At 44.8% G+C, this 20,099-nt stretch overlaps 1 protein-coding gene and 1 long non-coding RNA gene across 2 annotated transcripts; one reads left to right on the top strand and one right to left on the bottom strand.

Moving 5' to 3' along the window:
* Positions 1 to 4,854: 4,854 nt before the first annotated feature.
* TYROBP (transmembrane immune signaling adaptor TYROBP) lies at positions 4,855 to 19,752 on the bottom strand. Its single transcript, XM_081019531.1, has 5 exons — positions 19,528 to 19,752; positions 12,033 to 12,053; positions 11,429 to 11,560; positions 6,868 to 6,905; positions 4,855 to 6,144 (listed from the first exon to the last, which is right to left on the bottom strand). Exons 1-5 carry the CDS (start codon positions 19,586 to 19,588, stop codon positions 6,076 to 6,078), a joined length of 321 nt encoding a protein of 106 aa, XP_080875657.1. The 5' UTR covers positions 19,589 to 19,752; the 3' UTR covers positions 4,855 to 6,075.
* LOC308484601 lies at positions 6,923 to 11,408 on the top strand. The gene is made up of 3 exons (XR_013990030.1): positions 6,923 to 7,968; positions 8,798 to 9,925; positions 11,181 to 11,408. It is a non-coding gene; the product is annotated as an uncharacterized lncRNA (long non-coding RNA).
* Positions 19,753 to 20,099: the final 347 nt, after the last annotated feature.

Raw genomic sequence — 20,099 nt, 5'->3', positions numbered from 1 at the left:
AAAACAACCCTGAGGTAAAAAAAAAAGGGCAACAGAAGCAAGATACTGTCTGGAGGGAAGTTGAGACATTTGTATTCAGTGTAACAGGTTTAGGAAGGACATACAGTGGTACCTTGGGTTAAAAACTTAATTCGTTATGGAGGTCCAGTCTTAACCTGAAACTGTTCTTAACCTGAGGTACTATTTTAGCTAATGGGGCCTCCTGCTGCCGCCGAGCAATTTCTGTTCTCATCCTGAAGCAAAGTTCTTAACCCGAGGTACTATTTCTGGGCTAGCGGAGTCTGTAACCTGAAGCATATGTAACCTGAAGTCCCTGTAACCCGAGGTACTAGTGTACTGAATATAGGTTATGGATTCACACTGTTTTGAATATAAGTACCAGTGGTGGCTTCATTTCTGATTTGCAATATAAAGCATGCTTGATGTTGCCTCTAGTTCTTTTTCTTGTCATTTATTCCTCTTTATAGTCATCATAAAATTTAAAAAATAATGACACCAGGAGTCCAAAGCAGTGCCTGAAAATACTGGTTGATGAAAATACACAAACACGGCTTCACAAAGACATCTTTGGTTATGCAAAGCCAATGTGCCATGTCCCTGTTGGATGCGCTGGTCTGGGTTCTGGCAACCGCAGGAGAGCAGTCTTGTGTTCAGGTGCTGCTTTGGGGCTTCCCATAAGGAATCTGGATGGCTGCTGTGAGAGCCAGATGCTGGACTAAAAGGGCCACTGGCGTAATCTAGCAAGCTCTTCTTACGTTTGTATGCTTTTTTGCATTTTGGGGAAATGGAGGGTGGCTGCAGCTTTGCCAAGCCCTTTGCTTTCCAGGACGAGCACTCCTGGCCTTTTGCCCTAGTGAGAAAGTTAGGGAGGGGGAGAGAAAGAAAGGGATGCCTGACTCTGCCAGTACCCATCCACATTCAGTAAGCTTAGCAGGGAGCAAGCGGGTGGTCATGATGAAGAGCACACTTTGCTTATGCACGGTTGTGGTCCTCGTTGCACAATGGGAGCACTGCTCAGTGGCAAAGCACCTGCTCTGGATGAAAGAGGATCTCAGTTCAATCCCTGGCAAATCCAGTTAAAAAGAATCAAAGGGTCAAAGAAGCTTCTGGGATCACAGGTAGGTATGGACAGAGGCGTCATTTTTGGTTCTCCAGGTTTTTGCTTTTCCCAATCTTAAATCAATTCTCCACATTTCTGCAGTAATTTGCAGGGTTTTAAAGAAATCATCATGCATATTTGTAATCATTCTAATGTGATTTTCTCCCAATAAACACATTTTCATTTGGAGTTTTGACATACCAATTGCAAGCAATTTTCTTCAATAAAATGCATCTTGGCATGCAATTTTCACCAAAATATGCATTCATATGCACATTTCAATTTTTTTTTACCTGTTGTCCAATTGAAGAACTGCATTGCAAAATTCAGTGCAGCACAAATTTCAGAGAATACCTATTTCAGTTCACGTATTTGTTTGAAGCATCCAAATTGGGTAATTTCTCATTAAAATTCTGCAAACAAAACTGAATTTTAACTCCATGCCTACTGCGGCCCTCCAGAGGTTGTTGGACTCCCCATTCCCATCAGCCCCAGTCACAAGGGGCAATGGTCAAGGATGATGGGAGTTGTAGTCCAGCCACATCTGGAAGGCAGCACCTTACAGCTGCAGTAGTGGGTGGACTGGACTGCTGAGTTTGATCAGTGGTCACTTGGTGTGACAGAGAGAAACTTTAAAAGGAGCTGAGAGAGAGAGAGACAGGAAGGTCAGATGGTTTGAGTGAGTCACATCATGTGCTTCTTGCTGGGCTGTGGCTTCAGCCAGACCACAGGGACTGTCGTGCTGATTACCCCATGTTCTCAGACAACACAGGAAATATGGTAATACTCTAGCTACAGCACACCACACAGCTAGAATGGAGCTTGTCACTAGAGCAGCAAGGAGGCATCAGAAAACCAGGCCTGGCCAGTCAAGAGGCTTTTTACTGCCAGCCAACTGTAGGCCACAGTTTTTGCACACAGCTGTTCTTGGTTGGACCAGCAGAGGATACTGAAGCTTGGATACCCATGGTCACTCACTAAGTAAGGTTCCCATCTCCAGAGCCATATATGTGTGAAAGATTAAACATAGGGATAAGGGTGTGCACATAAGCTCTGCCCCCGATGTTCTCAATGGACTGTTAGTCACATGAAGATATGAAGAGACTTTTCTATTCATAGGCATATATGGCCTAGGGGAAGCTTTGGCCCTCCAGATGTTGCTGAGATACGTGCAAATGTGTATGTGAACCCGGTCTTTGGGTGGGTGTTTGATTTTCGTTGTTGTATATACTGTGTATATACGGACAATGACAATAAATTTATCTTAATCTTAATCTTAATCTTAATCTTAATCTTAATCTTAATCTTAATCTTAATCTCTTAATCTTAATCTTAATCTTAATCTTAATCTTAATCTGAATGACAACTTCCATCAACCCTGATTATTGCCCATGCTGGTTGCGGCTGATGTGAGTTGGAGACCAATATCATCTAGAGGGCCACAAGTTTCCCAAATCTGACCTGGGACTGGGTTACTTTACCCTACAGCCCAGCTAAAAGAATGAACCTGCCTGAGATGGGCATCAGGGGCCGTTGTCTCCGGCCTGACATTTGCAAGGATTTGCTGTCCCCCCAGGAAATCTAAAATGCCCCATTTCTGCCTATTTTTAGGAGAGATCTGAAGATGCTTGTGTTCCAGAAGGACCTTAGCTTTATGCTGGTTTCTTTGATTTCTGTACCGAAGTGTGTGTGTGTGTGTGTGTGTGTGTGTGTATTCAATTTGCTTTTCACCATGGATTGTTTTAGGTTTCATTTTATTGTTGCTCTTATGTATATATTGGGCAGGGCTTGCTAAATTTGGGGGTCAAACGATTAAAACAAACAAACAGGTCCAAATGAAATGAAATGTTTGGGTCACTGCTGGCGTTGGAGAAAAGGAGACGCCGTTAACCTATCTGGGGTATCTGGGGTGCGTTGATAGGGGAAGACATGCTATGTTACAAGTTCAAAATATGTCCTTCAGATTGGTGCAGCCTTAAGCTAAGAATCATTTGTTTGTGGAGCTAGGAGCAGGTTGAGTGAGTGGCAAGGATGCTGTTCTTAAAAGGGCCATAGCTCAGTGGTAGAGCAGCTAATTTGCCCGCAGCAAGTCCAATCCCCAACATCTACAGATATGGCTTGGCATGAAAACCTTATCATGGAACCCTGGAGAGCTGCTGTCAATCATTCTTGTCAATACTAATCTAGATGACTGATAGTCTGACTCAGTACAAGGCAGCTTCCTGTGTTAAAAGCACCCTGCCCAAGCAGCAGCAGCTACTCACTTTTTGCCGTTGCCCACCATCCTGCCCACCCAACATAATTCTTTAGGTTCAGCCTTAGCCCAACTGCTGATTCCTCCAAATCGAAGAGCAGGATCCTCTCTGTAGGAAGGAATGAAAAACCTCTTTCCCCACCCCCTCCACAGCAACAAGGCTGTCTGTGGTCTCACACTGCTTGCTCCTCCCGCTGAGAAAGATCAGATTAGAAGCAAACACAGGACGCAGTGAATGGTTACCCAACTCTTACTTTGCAGCCTGTCTCAAAAACAGAATAGTTAGCCCACACTAGATCTAACAGACTGGATGATTTTGCATCTTACATTCTGATTTCTCAGCCTTGCCCTGTCACCCCTTTTCATACATCAACTCTGACGGCAACAATGTTATAGATCAGGGCTTTGATTGATTTTCTGCACTTTCCCCCCACTGCTGAATGTCTGAAGCGTTTGGAATCTGAATGATCATAACTTAGCAGATCTAGACCAGGAGTAGTCAACCTTTTTATACCTACCACCCACTAATGCATCTTTCTTGATGGTCAAATTTCCTTACCGCCCACCAGTGCTGGATGGAAGGAGGATTCAGCTTGTGCCGTAGAACCCCCTACCACCCACCTAGAATCCTGAAATGCCCACTAGTGGGTGGTAAGGACCAGGATGACAACCCCTGATCAAGACTAAAACATTCAATCGGTTTCATAGCAGCTTTACCATCAAAGCATCCCCACATAGGAGTTTGGCAGCACCCACTGGTGAGGATGCTTAGAATTCTGTATCCATTCCCTTTAGAGAATTACAGAGTCATGAAGGACAGTTGGAGAGGTCCAGAGGGCTACATTTGTCCCCTGGGCCCCATTCCCCCCACCCCTCTTCTTAGGGACATCAATCACAAAAGAACAGAAGCAATGTGTCATGTCCTATGAGTGTCTGGAAATAATTTCTCAATGGCCCTGGTGGATGGGGATTACTAACAGGAAAATCTAGAGCAGGACTGACAAAGAAATAAAGTGATCAAATAGGGGTGGCTCTCTTCAGTAAAAAAAACAAACAAACTTCTGCCCAACCCTTATTGGGTTATATATTTCAGTCCCAGAGTGTCCCGCTGGACTTAAGGAGTCTCTTGCTTCTTTCACTATAAATCGGACAAAAGTATCAGTTTACAGCAGGGGTAGCCGGGATTCAGGGTTTTTTTGTGTGTGTGCTACAACTCCCCAGGTCCATCAGTGGGAACCAGGAACAAAATAAAAATAAAAATATCTGGTGGTGGAGCCAGATGTACAATGGGGGTCTTAGGACTGGGGAACATGCTGTTAGACTATTTATTTTTGGTACTACAACTCTCATCATTCCTGGCCATTGGCCATGCTGGCCGAGGCTGATGGGAGCTGGAGTCCATCACCAGCCTAAGAGAGCTACATGTTCCCTATCCCTGTCTTATGGCTATTGAGAAGATATGAATTGTGACATATTTGTAGAACAACAACACAAAAGCATGTTTGATTTGTTTAATTATTTATTGGAATAATTACACTGCATTTTTTACAATATATATTTGGCATATTTGATATAGGCACCCCCCATTTGCACTGGGGTTACCTTGCAGGCCCCCAGGCTCATAAGCAAAATCATGAAAATTGGGGAGTGCCCTCTAAAATGCTTCCAAATGTCCATTTCCCCCTGCTCTCAAGCTCTTTCTCCATGATGCTCTAGGGCTGGCTGAAGAATGCAGAGGAAAGCAGCAGCTGCTGCAGTGCTCAAACATCAGCTGCTAGGTGGTTTGCAAATTACCATCATAGTGCACATTTCTCTGAAAAGATTTTTGTGTATGCACTTTTGCCTAAGATGCCCACTTTTGCAGAGCTAATATCATGCATGCTTGTGCGTCATTTTCACAAATATATGCATTTATATGGACGGCTTCCTCATATATATGGATTTTTGGCTGGAGAACTGCATTGCCAAATTTGGGGAAGTGCAAATTTCAAAGGAGGGCTTTGCTTCCATTCATGCATTGTTTCTGAAATTAGGTAAGTTGGCCTTTAAATGTCAGCCGAAATGGATTTCTCCTCTAGTCTTATGCATGACACAGCATTATACAGCACTGCTGTGGCATTTGGCCACCAGACAGAGTTTCTATGCTTGAAGAAGGGGGTCCTGGTTGAAGAAAGGTGGGCTCACATGTCCCAACCCCCTCCCACCAAGAGCTCTGCATTGTGTCTCAACTCGTGGCAGTTCCGACCATGTTGCAATTGATGCATGTGGGTGGGTGGGGGGGATGGGACAGAACACGCTCCACAAAAATAGAGCAGACGATCTCTGTGGAGGAAGTTCTATATTGAGAAGAAGCAAAGGAAAGTTCACAGTTAGAAAGCTCTCCTTAAAGTACAACTTCTGAATAGGCCTGCTGAAGAGGAGAAACTGAACAGCAATCTTGTACAGTGGTACCTCAGGTTAAGTATTTAATTCGTTCCGGAGGCCCGTACTTAACCTGAAACTGTTCTTAACCTGAAGCACCACTTTAGCCAATGGGGCCTCCCGCTGCTGCCGCGCCGCCGGAGCACGATTTCTGTTCTCATCCTGAAGCAAAGTTCTTAACCTGAAGCACTATTTCTGGGTTAGCGGAGTCTTTAACCTGAAGCGTATGTAACCTGAAGCGTATGTAACCCGAGGTACCACTGTACGTAGAAGCTCAAAAGAGCAGCACAGAGAAGGAAGACTATTTGTAGGTTCCAGGGCCGGGATTTTTGAGGTCACTGTAAATATCCACCCCACGGACTTGGAGCTCCTGTAAGGGAAGAAAGAAGCAGAGTTTCAAGGCATATCTTCGTTATTTGGCTGGCTGAATAGTCATTTCTTCTCCTTTGTTGGAAATGCAACAGCCGGGACAGGGGCGTCTATTACAGGGGGCGGAAGGAGTCCTCTGTACTTTGATACTAAGAATGGAGAGCAAGGGGACTTTACAGTGGGCAGGAGACCTGGCCACCATCTGCACACCCTATGGGATACATACATATAAATTACTACATGAAAATTTTATACCTGACTGTGATTTCCCTTCTGGACATGCATTTCCTCATTTTTTGGGCAACGAATTGGAGGCAACCCTGACCGCTATGTGCATATGCATGCCCTGTTTTGATTTTCTGCCCTGGCACTATAATTTATTAATCAAATAAATTTCATAAAGTCTATATACTGCTGGACGGCAAAAACAAAACAAAACAAAACGAAAACCTCAAAATGGTTTACAAAAAATAGCAAAATTATCAATAAAAATGTTTTTTTTTTAAAGCTATTGAAAATAGGGAAAAAATTAAAAACAGCAATAAACTAAAAACAGATTAACACGCACACCAGCATTCAACCTATCAGGGTATAATGCCTTGGTTTGCCTTCCCATTGTGGCAATGATTCAGGGCTCATCGTCATGGCAACCGCTTGGCTCATCACAACAGGCCTGCTCAGTAGGCCTCAGGGTCAAAGCAAGGAATCACATGGTCACACTCACCTCATATGGGGACTCATGAGGAGGGTTCTTTAGGTCTCCTAAGAAGAAGAAAAATAAGTGTTTGCATGTGGGAGAGAAACAGTTCTGCTTCTTATTCCATCTGTGTAGATCAGGTGCTGCTAACCCGTCACCCTCTGTATGTTTTGGGTGAAATAGCTGGAGGATGACAGGCTGACATAGATGCTATTTTTCAAGCATAAACGAGACTCTGGTATTTGAGAGTTATATCAACATTTGTCAGTTACGTGTCTGAGGGCTTATCCACACATCCTCTTGTTCTGCTGCTTCCCGCCGCCCCCGGGAAAACCGCTCTTTAGCTCTCAATCAGAGCAAACTCCAATTGGGTATTCTGCATAATGCTGTTTGTTCTGATTTAAAGCTAAAGAGTAGGTTTTCCCTGGGAAAGGAGCCAGGCTTTCTAGCTGTGGGATAAGCAGAAGTGTGAATAAGCTCTTAGTGTGAGCCATTCCTCTCAGATATTTGCCCAGCACACCCCCTAAGGTGAAAGGAGATACGGTATTGAAAGATTCACTGGAAGGGCCATTTTTTTAAAAAAAGTTGCTATGGGGGATCACCTCAACTTTCATCAGATATGCTGGAGGAAGGTCCTCCCCACCATGGTCCTGAGGTAAATAACCTCTCCCCTCTCATGAATGCTAGGCACCTTATAATGAAAACCCCTAGTTCACACAGTGGGGGGATTTTCGTTGAGACTGTGGTGAGAGAGGAAGCATAACTCCAGCGGTTGCTTCCTTCTGTTCCTCCACCTTCCATGAAGGGAAGAAGGGGTGAGGCAGCCTCTCGCCGGTGGCAGCGCTAGGAGGAGGCAGAGGAGGAGCCGTGTGACCACAGTGTCTTGCTCTTCCCGATGACCTCAGGATGTTGCACATATGTGACGTCACACATGCAATAGTGCCCCCCCTAATCACCCTCACAAGCCGGTGCCTCTGAGCTAGCATGACAATATCTTGGCTAAAACTTGCTTCAGGGTCCTACAAATGGCTGGCCAAGAATAACTAGGATCGCTCTGAAGTTTCTAACCCTCCCCTGCCAGAGTCTTGTTCTTCAAAGGCAAATAGAGAGGCAAAAGAGCCTCAGCAGGTGGGAGCTGAGGTTACTTTGTCCTCCCTGCTCAAGGGAGGAAGGGTGTAATGCTGGTTAAAGTTTGTGGTTAAAAGGGTTCAGTTAAAACCTCCGGCTGCAAGCTGAGAAGGCCAAATTAGAAGCTAGGCAGAGTTCTGCAAGTCTTTTCCTTGGCTTTAAAAAAGGAAACCGACACTTTTACATGTCACAGCCAGCTAAGCCCTTCTCCAGGATGCTCCATTCCATCCGCCATCCTCCATCCTCCCTTTTCCATTTCCCCCCGTTCCAATTAACATGTAACATCCTGTGGCTACTGAGCGTGCTCAGTCTGCATTAGTCTGTTTCCTCTTCCATTGCAATTTATTGTCTGCTTGTTTACTTGCTTGTGTCTGCAAACCTCTGGTTCTCACAAACTCGCTGTGGTCCTGTTTTGACTCCAGCCACAGAGGTGCTCTTGGGGAGCACGACTCCAGCAGTCACTTCAAGCACAGAGTTTCTGGGGCACCGGAGCAGCTCTGCCACTATTACTCCAATGGAAGATGAGAGGCGGGGAAGGGCACTGGATTTTGGCATTACACGGAGCACCACTGAAATATGAGACACCAAGTTCTGCCACTCACCACGTCCATTTGCTATTAAAGGGAGTTATGGAAAGTAAGCTCAGGAGCTGCAAACAGTGGCACAGTTGGAAGGGATTTGTCAGTCCTTTCTTAGCCTGCCATTTGCCTGCTTAGAAAAAGAGAATCACCTTCCCAAACTGCTTTCCCATATCTGTTGGGGAAAGATACTTTTTCCACTTGTAGAGAGAAAATAGTTTCTTTGCATCTGTTTATTTCTGTGTTTCTAGCAGAGATGCACGCAAATTAGCACAAAGCAGAAGTTGGGGAGACAATTTCACTCCACAATCTTTTTTGCAGGTAAGGAGGAGAAATCATTCAACAGTTTCTTGGGAGTGGGTTCATGATTAGCAGCGACATTTGCACAATTCCTTCCTTCCTTCCTTCCTTCCTTCCTTCCTTCCTTCCTTCCTTCCTTCCTTCCTTCCATGACATCAGCAGTAGTAATTATGCTGGCAGCCAGCTTTGCATCCTCCCCAACACATCCTTCCCAATGCCTAAGACCTAATGTCACTCCATGGCATTGTGGGGGACATGAGAATGGTGACTACCACCAAAAAAACCTTTGAATATTTGGAGAAAATTCTGCAAAGTGGCCTCCTTTTTCTTAGGGGGTAGGGTGAGAAAAAGAAGAATCTCAGAGATTTTCTCAACCCTCGCAGTATTTCGCAGTTCTCAACCCCAGTATTTCTGCTCAGCTCTAGTTTCTAGTCTTGTACCCATATCCAATCAAGATACACTGAACTTGTATGGCTAGGTGGCTGGGACTCTGCTTTTGGCATAAGCTGTACAGATTTTCCATATATAGGTTCTACACCCAAGTTATGCTAAACTGCAGAGTAGATGGGCAGGGTCAGCAGGAACAATCCCCCACTTCCCGTGCGCATTCAGTGGACACCCATGCAGCAGGTTTATAGGCTTCTTGCCTTGTTCACATCTATGCATGTAGTGTTAACCTCCGCCGTTTTTTCAGAAGGGGAACGATCAACCAAGCTCAGGGAACAATAATTGTTAAGTGCAATTCTTTAATTGACATAGAAATGGAAAATGCCTGTATGTGTATTGCTAAGGGTTTTAACAATAGGAAATTCTATTTGAGTGTGCTAAAACAAAGTTTTGAGCTTCTAGATGGGCTAAATGTTGATGTTCACTGCTTTTTCACATGAGTGTTTAACCTTAGATCATGTGATTAAGGTATTTGGTTGCAAATTGCCATTTTGAAGGGAGTTGCCTTTGGTCTTCTGTTCCCGGACACAGTGGGAAAAAGATGTGAAAATGAGTCTGTCTGGAAGATAATACAGCTCCAGGCTAACAGAGACTGTAAGGAGAGAAATACATTTGATTCTAGTTACAGATAGGTAGCCGTGTTGGTCTGCCATAGTCAAAAGAAAAAAAATCCTTCCAGTAGCACCTTTAAGACCAACTAAGTTAGTTCTTGGTATGAGCTTTCGTGTGCAAGCACACTTCTTCAGATACACTGAAACAGAAGTTGCCAGATCCTTCTATATAGTGAGAAGGTGGGGAGGGGTATTACTCAGAAGGGTGACTCTCACCTAAGAGATCTACAGCAAACCTTTTCAGAACTAAAATACCCAGCAGATGAAGTTAGACAACAGATCAACAGAGCCAGACTTATACCCAGAGAGAACTTGCTGCAAGACAGACCCAAAAAAGAAAATAACAGAACACCTCTAGTCATCACATACAGCTCCCAAGTTAAAACAGTACAATGCATCATCAGAGATCTACAACCTCTCCTGGACAATGACAGTTCTCTTTCTCAAGCTCTGGGAGGAAGACCTTTCATTGCCTACAGACAGCCACCCAATCTTAAACAACTCCTAACCCACAATAATACTACAACCAGACTTAACACGGACACTGGCACCAGAGCCTGCAATAAACCCAGATGCCAACTTTGCTGCCACATACACCCGGACAACACCATTACTGGCCCCAACAACATCACACATACCATCTCGGGACTATTCAATTGCTCATCATCTAACATTGTGTATGGCATCAAATGCCAACAGTGTCCTTCAGCTCTCTATATTGGACAAACAGGCCAAACCTTACGCCAAAGAATAAATGGACATAAATCTGACATCAAGAATCACAAAACAGAGAAACCAGTAGGAGAACACTTTAATCTCCCAGGACATTCTATACAAGATCTCAAAGTAGCTGTTTTACTACAAAGGAATTTCAGAAATAGACTGGAAAGAGAAGCTGCTGAATTGCAACTCATTACCAAACTTAAAACCATGGAGAAACCTGGTTTGAACAAAGACATTGGATTCTTATCCCATTATACATGACTAAGCCATTTCTCACCTTCTCACCCCTTGCCTTTTCCTGTAAGACCCATTACAGTCGTTAAGAGTCGTCAGCAGGCTCATCCCAGCTATCTGCCAATCTCCCATTCCCACCACCCTTCTGAGTAATACCCCTCCCCACCTTCTCACTATATAGAAGGATCTGGCAACTTCTGTTTCAGTGTATCTGAAGAAGTGTGCTTGCACACGAAAGCTCATACCAAGAACTAACTTAGTTGGTCTTAAAGGTGCTACTGGAAGGATTTTTTTTCTATTTGATTCTAGGTTTGTTTAGAGTTATTATATTTCTAAGAAGATGCTGAGCCTATGCTTGGACAAGTATATGTCTTAGGGAACTATCTGGATGCATTATTGATTGATTTATTTTTACCTGTTTTGAATAAGTTCTGGTTAGTAAAGCTTTGAATAATACTTATGAGTCTGGACAATTTTTATTTGAAAATGAGTCATTTTTTATGCATCCATTTGCTTCAAGCTGCACAATATTAATATCTGCAGTAAGAATGGCTTTTCTCTCCTTACCAGCTGATTGGCGTTGATGGATGCAGGCAGCCACGTAGTATACAGCCAACGCAATGAGCAAAGTCAGCAGCAGATCTCCCAGCACCACGCCGGCAATGGTGCCTGGGTTGAGCTGGTAGCAGCTGCCACAGTCTGGGGAGAAACAGCAGTGGAATCATGAGACACACAGAACAGCAGCCACTAGGGTTTTAAACCCCCCCACAAACTTCTCGACTGGGGACATTGTGAAAGGCAGGATTTAATATTATGAGAAAAAATATTAAAACTCTGGAGGGCCGCAGCTTCCCTGTCCCCACCACTGGGCAACTGTCAGCACTTGCAGGATACAACCACCTGACAAGGCTGGGTGTCTTGATAGTGAGAGACTGAAAGTAGAAACTGAAGTGTTTCACAAGGGGCTGTGAGTGGTGCAAGAATCTGGAGGAACCACAGTCAAGGAATTGAAACCTCAAAGAACAGGTGCCCCCTTGCTATATCACTCTTAGGAACTGAACAGCCTAAATAAAAGTTTCTTTATCACAGGCTCCCATATTCTGCTTGCATCATTTATTTAAAACAGTAGCAGCAGTAAATAATATGAAAGAAGGTGTGAAAAGGTTCTTACCTCTCTGGGCTTGGACAGCTCCTACGAAAAGAAAAGGAAGAAAAGAGAGAGGTTTGAGAAAAGAGAGGTTTGGCATGTTTCCCCAGGGCATTCCCACCACCATCTTGAGTCCCATCTGCACTGTATATTTAAAGCCAGTATCATGCCACTTTGTAAACAGTTATGGCTTCCCCCGAAGAATCCTGGGAAATCTAGTTTAAGGCTACTGAGAATTATTAGGTGACCCCACAAAATTTGTATTAGAGATGCATCAGTTAAACTGTTTGGAAGCTTTCTTCTTCAAAAATTACAAGCATGAGTTGCAAATAAATAAATAAATAAATAAATAAATAAATAGTGGAAAAGCTGGAATTAGGCAAAATTATAGTACTATTGAAAAATGTTTTAGATTACAGGGTCTAATAAAAACCACTATATATACATTCAGTACTTTTTGTGATGGGGTTCACCTGCCCTGAGCAGCAGAAAATTTTGTTCTGGTGCCTGTGATGTGAGTAATGGCACTACATTTTTGACCAAGGGAGGGGAAGCATTGGATACATCTCACATGTGCTGCCTTGCCCCCGCAATTGAGGGGGTCCTGGGCCATGCAATGTCAGAATAATGATTGCTTTGCTCGTGATCAGTTTCTGTACCCAGAGAATTACTGACAGGCAAAGCAACACTCCACCTCCAGGTGACTAATCTAGGAAGCTGGAATCAAACGGAAGCAGAGATGTGAACTAGACCGCAATGCTGAGGCTTCTTTGAAATTAATCTTTTCCTGTTGATTGGTAAAGGCTCGAAAGCATATCAAAGAACAATCAGATGCTTGACTGGCTGGTGATGAAAAAGGGTCCAGAATAAAAAGTCCACCTCATGGTAGGGAAATCAACACCCATCTCTAAGCCTCCTGCAGTCAGCTGGTGCTGTTGAATCCATCTGGTGGAAACTGAGGGTGAAAACTGCATGTTATGTATAGTTCCGCAATTCTTTTTTGGGATAGGCTCTTATTTTTTTTAACCAATGCAGCTGCTGATGTTGCCATTTGAAGTAGAAAACCAGCAGGGGTTCCTTAATTCTCTCACTTCACATAATTTTTCTACCAAAAATTGCCCCTCTAAGGTGTTTTCGTCTTCTTTGGAGAACTTTCCCCAGGGGCAGGAAAAACAGGGGGGGAAATAATTGCATAAGGGGAAAGGGTTCAGAAGCCCCGTTCCCCTAGTCTGGCCTTCCACTTCTAACTGCAGCTTCATCAACTTCCTTGAGTTAAAAAAAGAAAAAGGTCTTCAAAAGCAATCACCAAACTATCTAGAGACGAGACAGGGAACTTTTAATTGGCTCCCAATTCAGCCAAGTATAAAGAGATCAGTCTTCTAAGCTGTTCCAGTTTTCTTCTTTCTTTCTTTCAGACTTCACAACCCTATGGATCATAAGCGTACAAATAACAGGAAAGGCCATAATCTCAGTTACCTTTCTAAGAGTCCTGTGCGTCTTTCTCCCCATGAGTTTGTGCAAGTATGAGTGTGCATGTGCATGTGTGAATGCATATTAATGTGCCTGTAGATCAGCATTGGGGGGCATGTACATGTGTTTGTGTGTGTGTTAATATGTGTGAGAGTGTGGTTGGCTCCAGCCACATCTGCCGGCATAACCATGTGCCTTAATGTATCTGTGGATGAACATGTCCCTTCCATCTCTTCAAGTCTGTCTATAAACAGGATAACTATCTGAAGTTACGTTTCACCCTTACTAGTTCCGCCTTATCTATTCTCGCTGGTAGCACTTTCTGAGGTCTCAGGTGGATCTCCTCTTTAGCCTTTCGAGATTCTTTGGCTAGGCTGCAGACTCAAAACCTGATGGATTCACTTGGTACATGCCCATGTTGAAACTGCCTGTACATCTCTCCTCTGAACAGCAGACCCAACAGTAAAACAAGCCAATTCCTAATCCAGGGGTGGGGAACATGGATATTGCTGGACTCCCATTCCCATCACCCTCAGTCAACACGGTCGACTGTCAGGGGTGATGGGAGCTGCAGTCCAGAAACATCTCAAGGTCCCCAGATTCCCCACCCTGACTTAATTCATAGGACCAGTGTTGCAACTAGGCAGTTGTAGACTTTGAACTTAACAGTCAAGCACATTACCTTACTTACTTGAAAATGTGATAAGACAGCCCTGCTGCTTTCCCCCTTCCAACTCATTCTGTAGAGTGGGACCCTTGACATCCTGCCCTAAGACCACTGACCTATAGATTAGGTCAGGCTCCTGATTTTGAGCCCCACAGCAGTCAGCGTCCCTGAATCACAAGTATCGTTGTGTGTCCTATAGGTGGGATCATCTGTGCATGAGAGTTCACATATCATAGGGGAGGGGAAACTTTCTCAACCTAAGGGCCACATTTCCTTCTTGGCAACCTTCCAGGAGCCACATGCCCTGAGTGGGCAGGGCCAGAGGGGAAAAATGGGTGGAGCAACCAACATTAATTTTACTTTAATACAGTATGCTAATTTCTACATGGATGAACATATGTCTCTCTATCCTTCATCTAGATTTGCCAGGGGCATTGTCAAAGTTGAAAGACACATTCCATCCAGGCAAAAACAACCACGGAGGGCACAATGTGGCATGTTGACTGGCATGCTGACCATTTAACAGCAGCAGCAGCAGCAACAACATCAGAATTTCTTCTCCCACTGTCTGGTAACTTGTAAACAGGGGGAGCAGGGAGGAGAGTGGCGTAGTGAGCAGTATGGGGCATTGGTGAGGGGATGCCCAGCATGGATGCAGCACTAATCCACATGGATTATGCATGTTTTTATGCATCTCAAAGAAAGTTTATGTCCCTCTCATCACTTTTCTTACATATTGCCTAGGGAGCCCTTGCAGAGTAAGGCACCAATGTTTTATGTATTGATTTATGCAATGCTCAGGGTGTCTAAGGAGTAAGGCTGCAATTCTAGGCGATGGGATGAGGAATCTGTAGCCCTCCAGAAGTTATTGGACTCCAGCTCTCATCCTCCCTGGTCTTTAGTCATGCTGGTGGAGGCTGATGGGAGTCGTAGTCCAACATCTGGAGGGCTACAGGTTCACCACTTGGTCTACAGCTCCCCCGCTCCCCCGGTAAGATCATTAAATCCAGAGTGAAAAATCACCTAGCTGAGCAACAGATGAGAATGGTGAGAGTGAATGCTAGAACATGTAGCTCTGTAGTCGAACTGATTGATGGTGCACTGAGGACAGACAAAAGGAAGCCTTCTTCAGGGGACACTTATTGGATTGAGGCACTGGAGCTGGGAGAGTGGGTTTTAAGCCTTTTCTCCATGCCATTCCCCTGATCTAATTTGCTTCTCTGCCACACAGAGGAAGCTGCTTTATAGTGAGCCTGATAAGTTGGCTTATCTAGTTTAGAATTTTCTGTTACACAGATGGGCAATGGAGCACCAAGGTTTCAGATGGAGGTCTTTCCGAGCCCCACCTGGTGATGCCACTGATTGAACTTGGGACCTTCTGAAAGCAAAGCAGGTGTCCTATTAGCTGAGTGACATACCTTCCCCAAGGAAGCTGAAAATATTGCTACAGCAGCAGAAGAAAGACAGGCATAGTAGAAGAACTTGTCTTTTTTCTCTCTTTGGTTCCCCAGTAGATAGCAGGTTGGGTGATAATGAAATTTAGACATGAGAAATGGTGGGGAGAGGTGTGTTAAACAAGCTCTCCTTCACCACAAATGCACTGATCGTGCACGCTACCAGAAAGTGGTTTTAAAGTGGTTGGAGGGGAAACCAGTTTGGCGGAATCTGCTCACAGATCTCACAAGGCATGTTTGTTTTGGCCCTGAATGGCTTGTCACTTTCAGGAGATGGGCCCTTCAGAAGAGAGATAACGCCACAAGATCAGCCTGGGCTCATGACCACGGTGACACTTAAAAACAAAACCATTATCTTCAGGAAGGACTATCTGACAGGAAGAGTTGTTCAACAGTGGAACACACTCGCAAGAGAAGTGGTGGACTCCCTTCCCTTGGAGGATTTTAAGCAGAGGTTGGAATGGCTACCTGTCATGTATGAGATTCCTGCATTGCAGAGGTTTGGACTAGATGACCCTCAGGGTGCCTTCCAGCTCTAGAATTCTGTGATTCTGTCTAAGGCTGTCGACTATCAGATGCTGCAGAGAAACACAGATCTGCTTCAGATCATTCCAGAGACATCTGGCTGGTCACTGTTGGAGACAGAATACTGGGTATGATGGAATGATGCAGCGCAATCCAACCTATGTTTACTTTAAAGTCTGCTTCACTGCGTTAAGTGGGGCTTACTCCCAGGACCCATAGCTTGCTCACCTTAGACTAATCCAGCAAGGCAAGAGGCTTGTTCACACATTACACTGAATACAACTACAAGCTGGTCCAACACATATACAAGTGTTTGGGTGAAATCGTTTACACTTGTTGACTTGTACTGCTCAAATCTTCTGCGCACAAGTGTACAGGCTCTGCACTTACTGAACATTACATGTAAAAAACCGTACACCTCTGGTATGGGGTAGAGTGGTACGCTAATTGTATTTGGGTTGACCTTAGATTTGGCCGGATTGGGTTGATGTAACCCCAGATTGCCCTGAGCTGGATAGGGTCAGCCCTGAGCAATTGGGGGCTTTGTAAATGTGAGGACATTCTGGCAGCAGTGAGAGCAAGGAGAAGGAGATGTGTAGGAAGCCTGTGTTTATCTCCTCCTTCCATAGCTCCCCACTGCATGTGGGTGGAAGGGGAGTGAAGAAGAAGAGGCATAGCTTTGTCTCCCTCCTTCCTGACCACATGGCTGTGCAAGGCCCTCAATAGATTTTCTTCTGAGATCCACTCAGTCCCTGATCATCCTGGGTCAGATCAGGGCCATTCCAAAGCTCCAGATCAGGCCTCAGATTTAATCTGGTGTGTGTGTGAGAGAGCGCGCAGCCCTGTTGAAGGCACCTAATATCTTACGTAGGATTGGTGCCATCCTCTGGCATTGATGGCCACAACACCCAGCTGGTACTGCTGGAATGCTTCTATCAAAGTCAGGGAAAGATCATTTCTAGAGTTCCTTCCTTTCTCACAAGATGGAAAGGGATAGAAAGAGACATAGCAGACAAAAGCTGCAGTCCTAACCTGCCCACTCCCACCCCAGTGTGGGGTTAGGATAGAGTACAGGTGCTTCTCCACTCAAACTATAGTGAGACACCGGTCACACAATGAGCCCAGGTAAGTGAGTGTACCTGTAACTCCCAAGGCTACCTCTGATCAGTGGGTGGTCTTGCCTAATCACTGATTATTCAGGACCAACTAAATAAATGTTGCTGTAGCATTTCTTCTTCTTCCTGGGGTTTTGGGCTAGTGGGTTAATGGGGGGAAACAAACAAGATATGTGTCCTATGGTGAGTTTTTTTGTATTGGAAGGGAAGGTGTGGGGAGGTCTGGCTGCTTTAGAAACTGTCATACTGATGTAAGCATTTAAAAATTTTAAGTGCACAACCGTGGTTACGCACACACACACGTCAGTTCTCCTTGCTCTGTATTACCGGAAATGGATGTTCAAGAGTTACACACACCAGCTAATGACTCATATACACCATGCTTGCTGGACCTGACTTGGTCTGCTTCTAACAAACAGATGTCATATCTTTATTTTCTAATAGTACCTGAGTACAGAAGAGCAGTTTTATTGCCTGGTTTTACCCACCAATATCCTAGACAGGACAAGGATAGATGGTGTCTTTGTCCCCATTTGGAGTTTGAAACAGCGTCTCGTGTATTTTGCTACTGTAGATGTTACCAAGGGGATAGAGAACATGTAATTTATTCCCTTATGACGCAGTTTCCTAATCAATCCTTAGGGACACTTTTTTTTTTTTTTTGAGTCTCAAAGGAGGTCTAATAAATCCATAAGAGGCAGATTTAGGGGAGCACAACCAGTTTGCCTGCACTGGGAGCCGAGAGGGTGTTGCAGGACCAACAATGGAAGGTGAGAGGTTGGGGAGGGCACCAGCTCAAACCTGGCGCTGCTGAAATGTTAAAGCTGCATCCACCACACCAGCTGAAGGAGAACTATGCTTAAGCAAAACCTTCCTGCGAGAACAGGATGTTTGAAAGCCTCAGCCCTGTTGAAAGCAAGAGGTAGTGGCCACAGATGGACTAATTTTCCCACCCCAGGTGAATGAAGGAGAAAACAGGAACTCTCACAGAAGAACATAACCACCACTGCCCCCCAGATGTTATCTGACTACAACTCCCATCGTCCCAACCATTGTCCATACTGCCTGGGGCTGATGGGTGTTGGGAGTCCAAAAATACCTGGAGATTGCCATGTTGGCTGCCCCTGGGTTAGAGGCTGGCTGCTCAGCTTCCTGCTTTGCCAGCCCCAAAACATTCTCCAATCTACAGCACCGAGACTCAGGCTGCATACACGAAATATATACACGCATTGGAATCACATCTTTTTCAAAGAATTCTGGGCACTGCAGTTTGCCCCTCGCAGAATTACAAATCCCAGCAACCCTTAACAAACTACAGTTCCCAGAATTCTTTGAGAGGGGAAATGTGCTTTGAATGTGATTTAAAAGGATAGTGTCTATGTCACCTCAGACCTGGCGATGCAATGTATTTAAGGTTACTGCTCAGGTTGGGCTCCTGCCCTGTTCACCCTCTTCCCACAATCACTTTTCTCTCTGCTAAGGGAGAAGATAAGCCGAGCCGCTGGCACCCAGGGGAGTCTTTGTGGGCCCTCTGTTAGAGCATAGTAACAAGGCAAGCAATTAAGCTGATGTTTTAAAATGGCAGTTTTTAAACTGAACACGGGAACATAGGAAACTGCCTTATACAGAATCATCTAGCTCAGTTTTGTTGACGGTCACTGGTAGCTTCAGGCAAGCTTACTTCCCAGCCCAGCCTTCAGATGCTGAGGATTGAAACTGGGGTATTCTGAATACAAAGCAAATGTTAAAATGTTGAGCTAGGATCCTTCCCCAAAATAAAATGAGAATGAGTACAAAGCTGATTGAGCAACACGGGGAGGTAGAAAAAGAGAAAGAATGGCTGAAACAGTCACACAGTCATATTGTTCACGTATGTGTCAGTTGCCCCTAAATTTGGGGGAAGAAAATATCCTAGTGAGATTATGGGCACGGGAAGCTGCTAGAAACCGAGAGAAGGCAACAAGTGATGGTCCGATAGAACTACCTGTGAGTTTGTGCGGGGTGTGTGTAGAAGAGGGGAAGATTCAAGTCTAGCTTGTTGTGTTAGTTTGGGACGAACACAACAACCTTTGGGCAAAGGTTGGAGGTGTACTTTAGGGCAATTTGTCCCAAGCTCTGACAAGAAAAACTGTGTAGCCCAAGACAATGCAGAGATGTCGCATTTGTTGAGAGTTGTTTGGTTGGTCAAGGGCTGTTCATAGCCAAGGAAGAAGAGTCACAGTAGGCAGAGGAGGAATCAGGAAGTTCAGAGGAGGCTGAAGAGATGGGAAGTATTTGATCCAACTCACCCAGCTGTGCCCAAACCAAGCCCAGAAGAACATGGAGGACAGGGAATCCTGGAGAGCCCATGGCGAAACCTCCTAAATTGGGGATCAATCTGACGCTGACGTCTCCCTGGCTGAGGATGATCCGATTCCGGGTTCCCAAGGGTGCGGAAGCCAAACCCCCAGAGACAGCAGTGGTTGTTTCTGGCTGAAGAGCAAGGAAGGAGAACTTGAAATTGCTTCAAGCAGGAAACCTCAGAAAAGGGGAAGGGAGATGTCAGAGGGGCGGGAGTCAGATTGTGGGCCGTGATCTACAATCTAGTCCACAATCAGAATGGAGAGAAAAGAGACCAAAGGACGAGATGTCGCTGCTCACCCACCTCACCAATTCCATCAACTTAAATGGACTTGAAGATGCCTCGGAAACTTCAGCTAGTCCAAAACACATCAGCCAGATTCCTGGCTGGGCTTCTCTGTAGAACTTGTGTAACTCCTGTTTTAAAGCAGCTACGTTGGTTGCCAGTTTGTTTCCAGGCCCAATTCAAAGTGTTCGTATTAGTGTTTGAAGTTCTAAAGCAACCCAGGCCCCAAATATA

The sequence above is a fragment of the Podarcis pityusensis genome, assembly GCF_964106645.2.
Source record: "Podarcis pityusensis genome assembly, chromosome: 8".
Taxonomy (NCBI): Eukaryota; Metazoa; Chordata; class Lepidosauria; order Squamata; family Lacertidae; genus Podarcis; species Podarcis pityusensis.
Note: the sequence above shows the minus strand (reverse complement) of the source record. Positions and strands in the feature narration are given on the sequence as shown.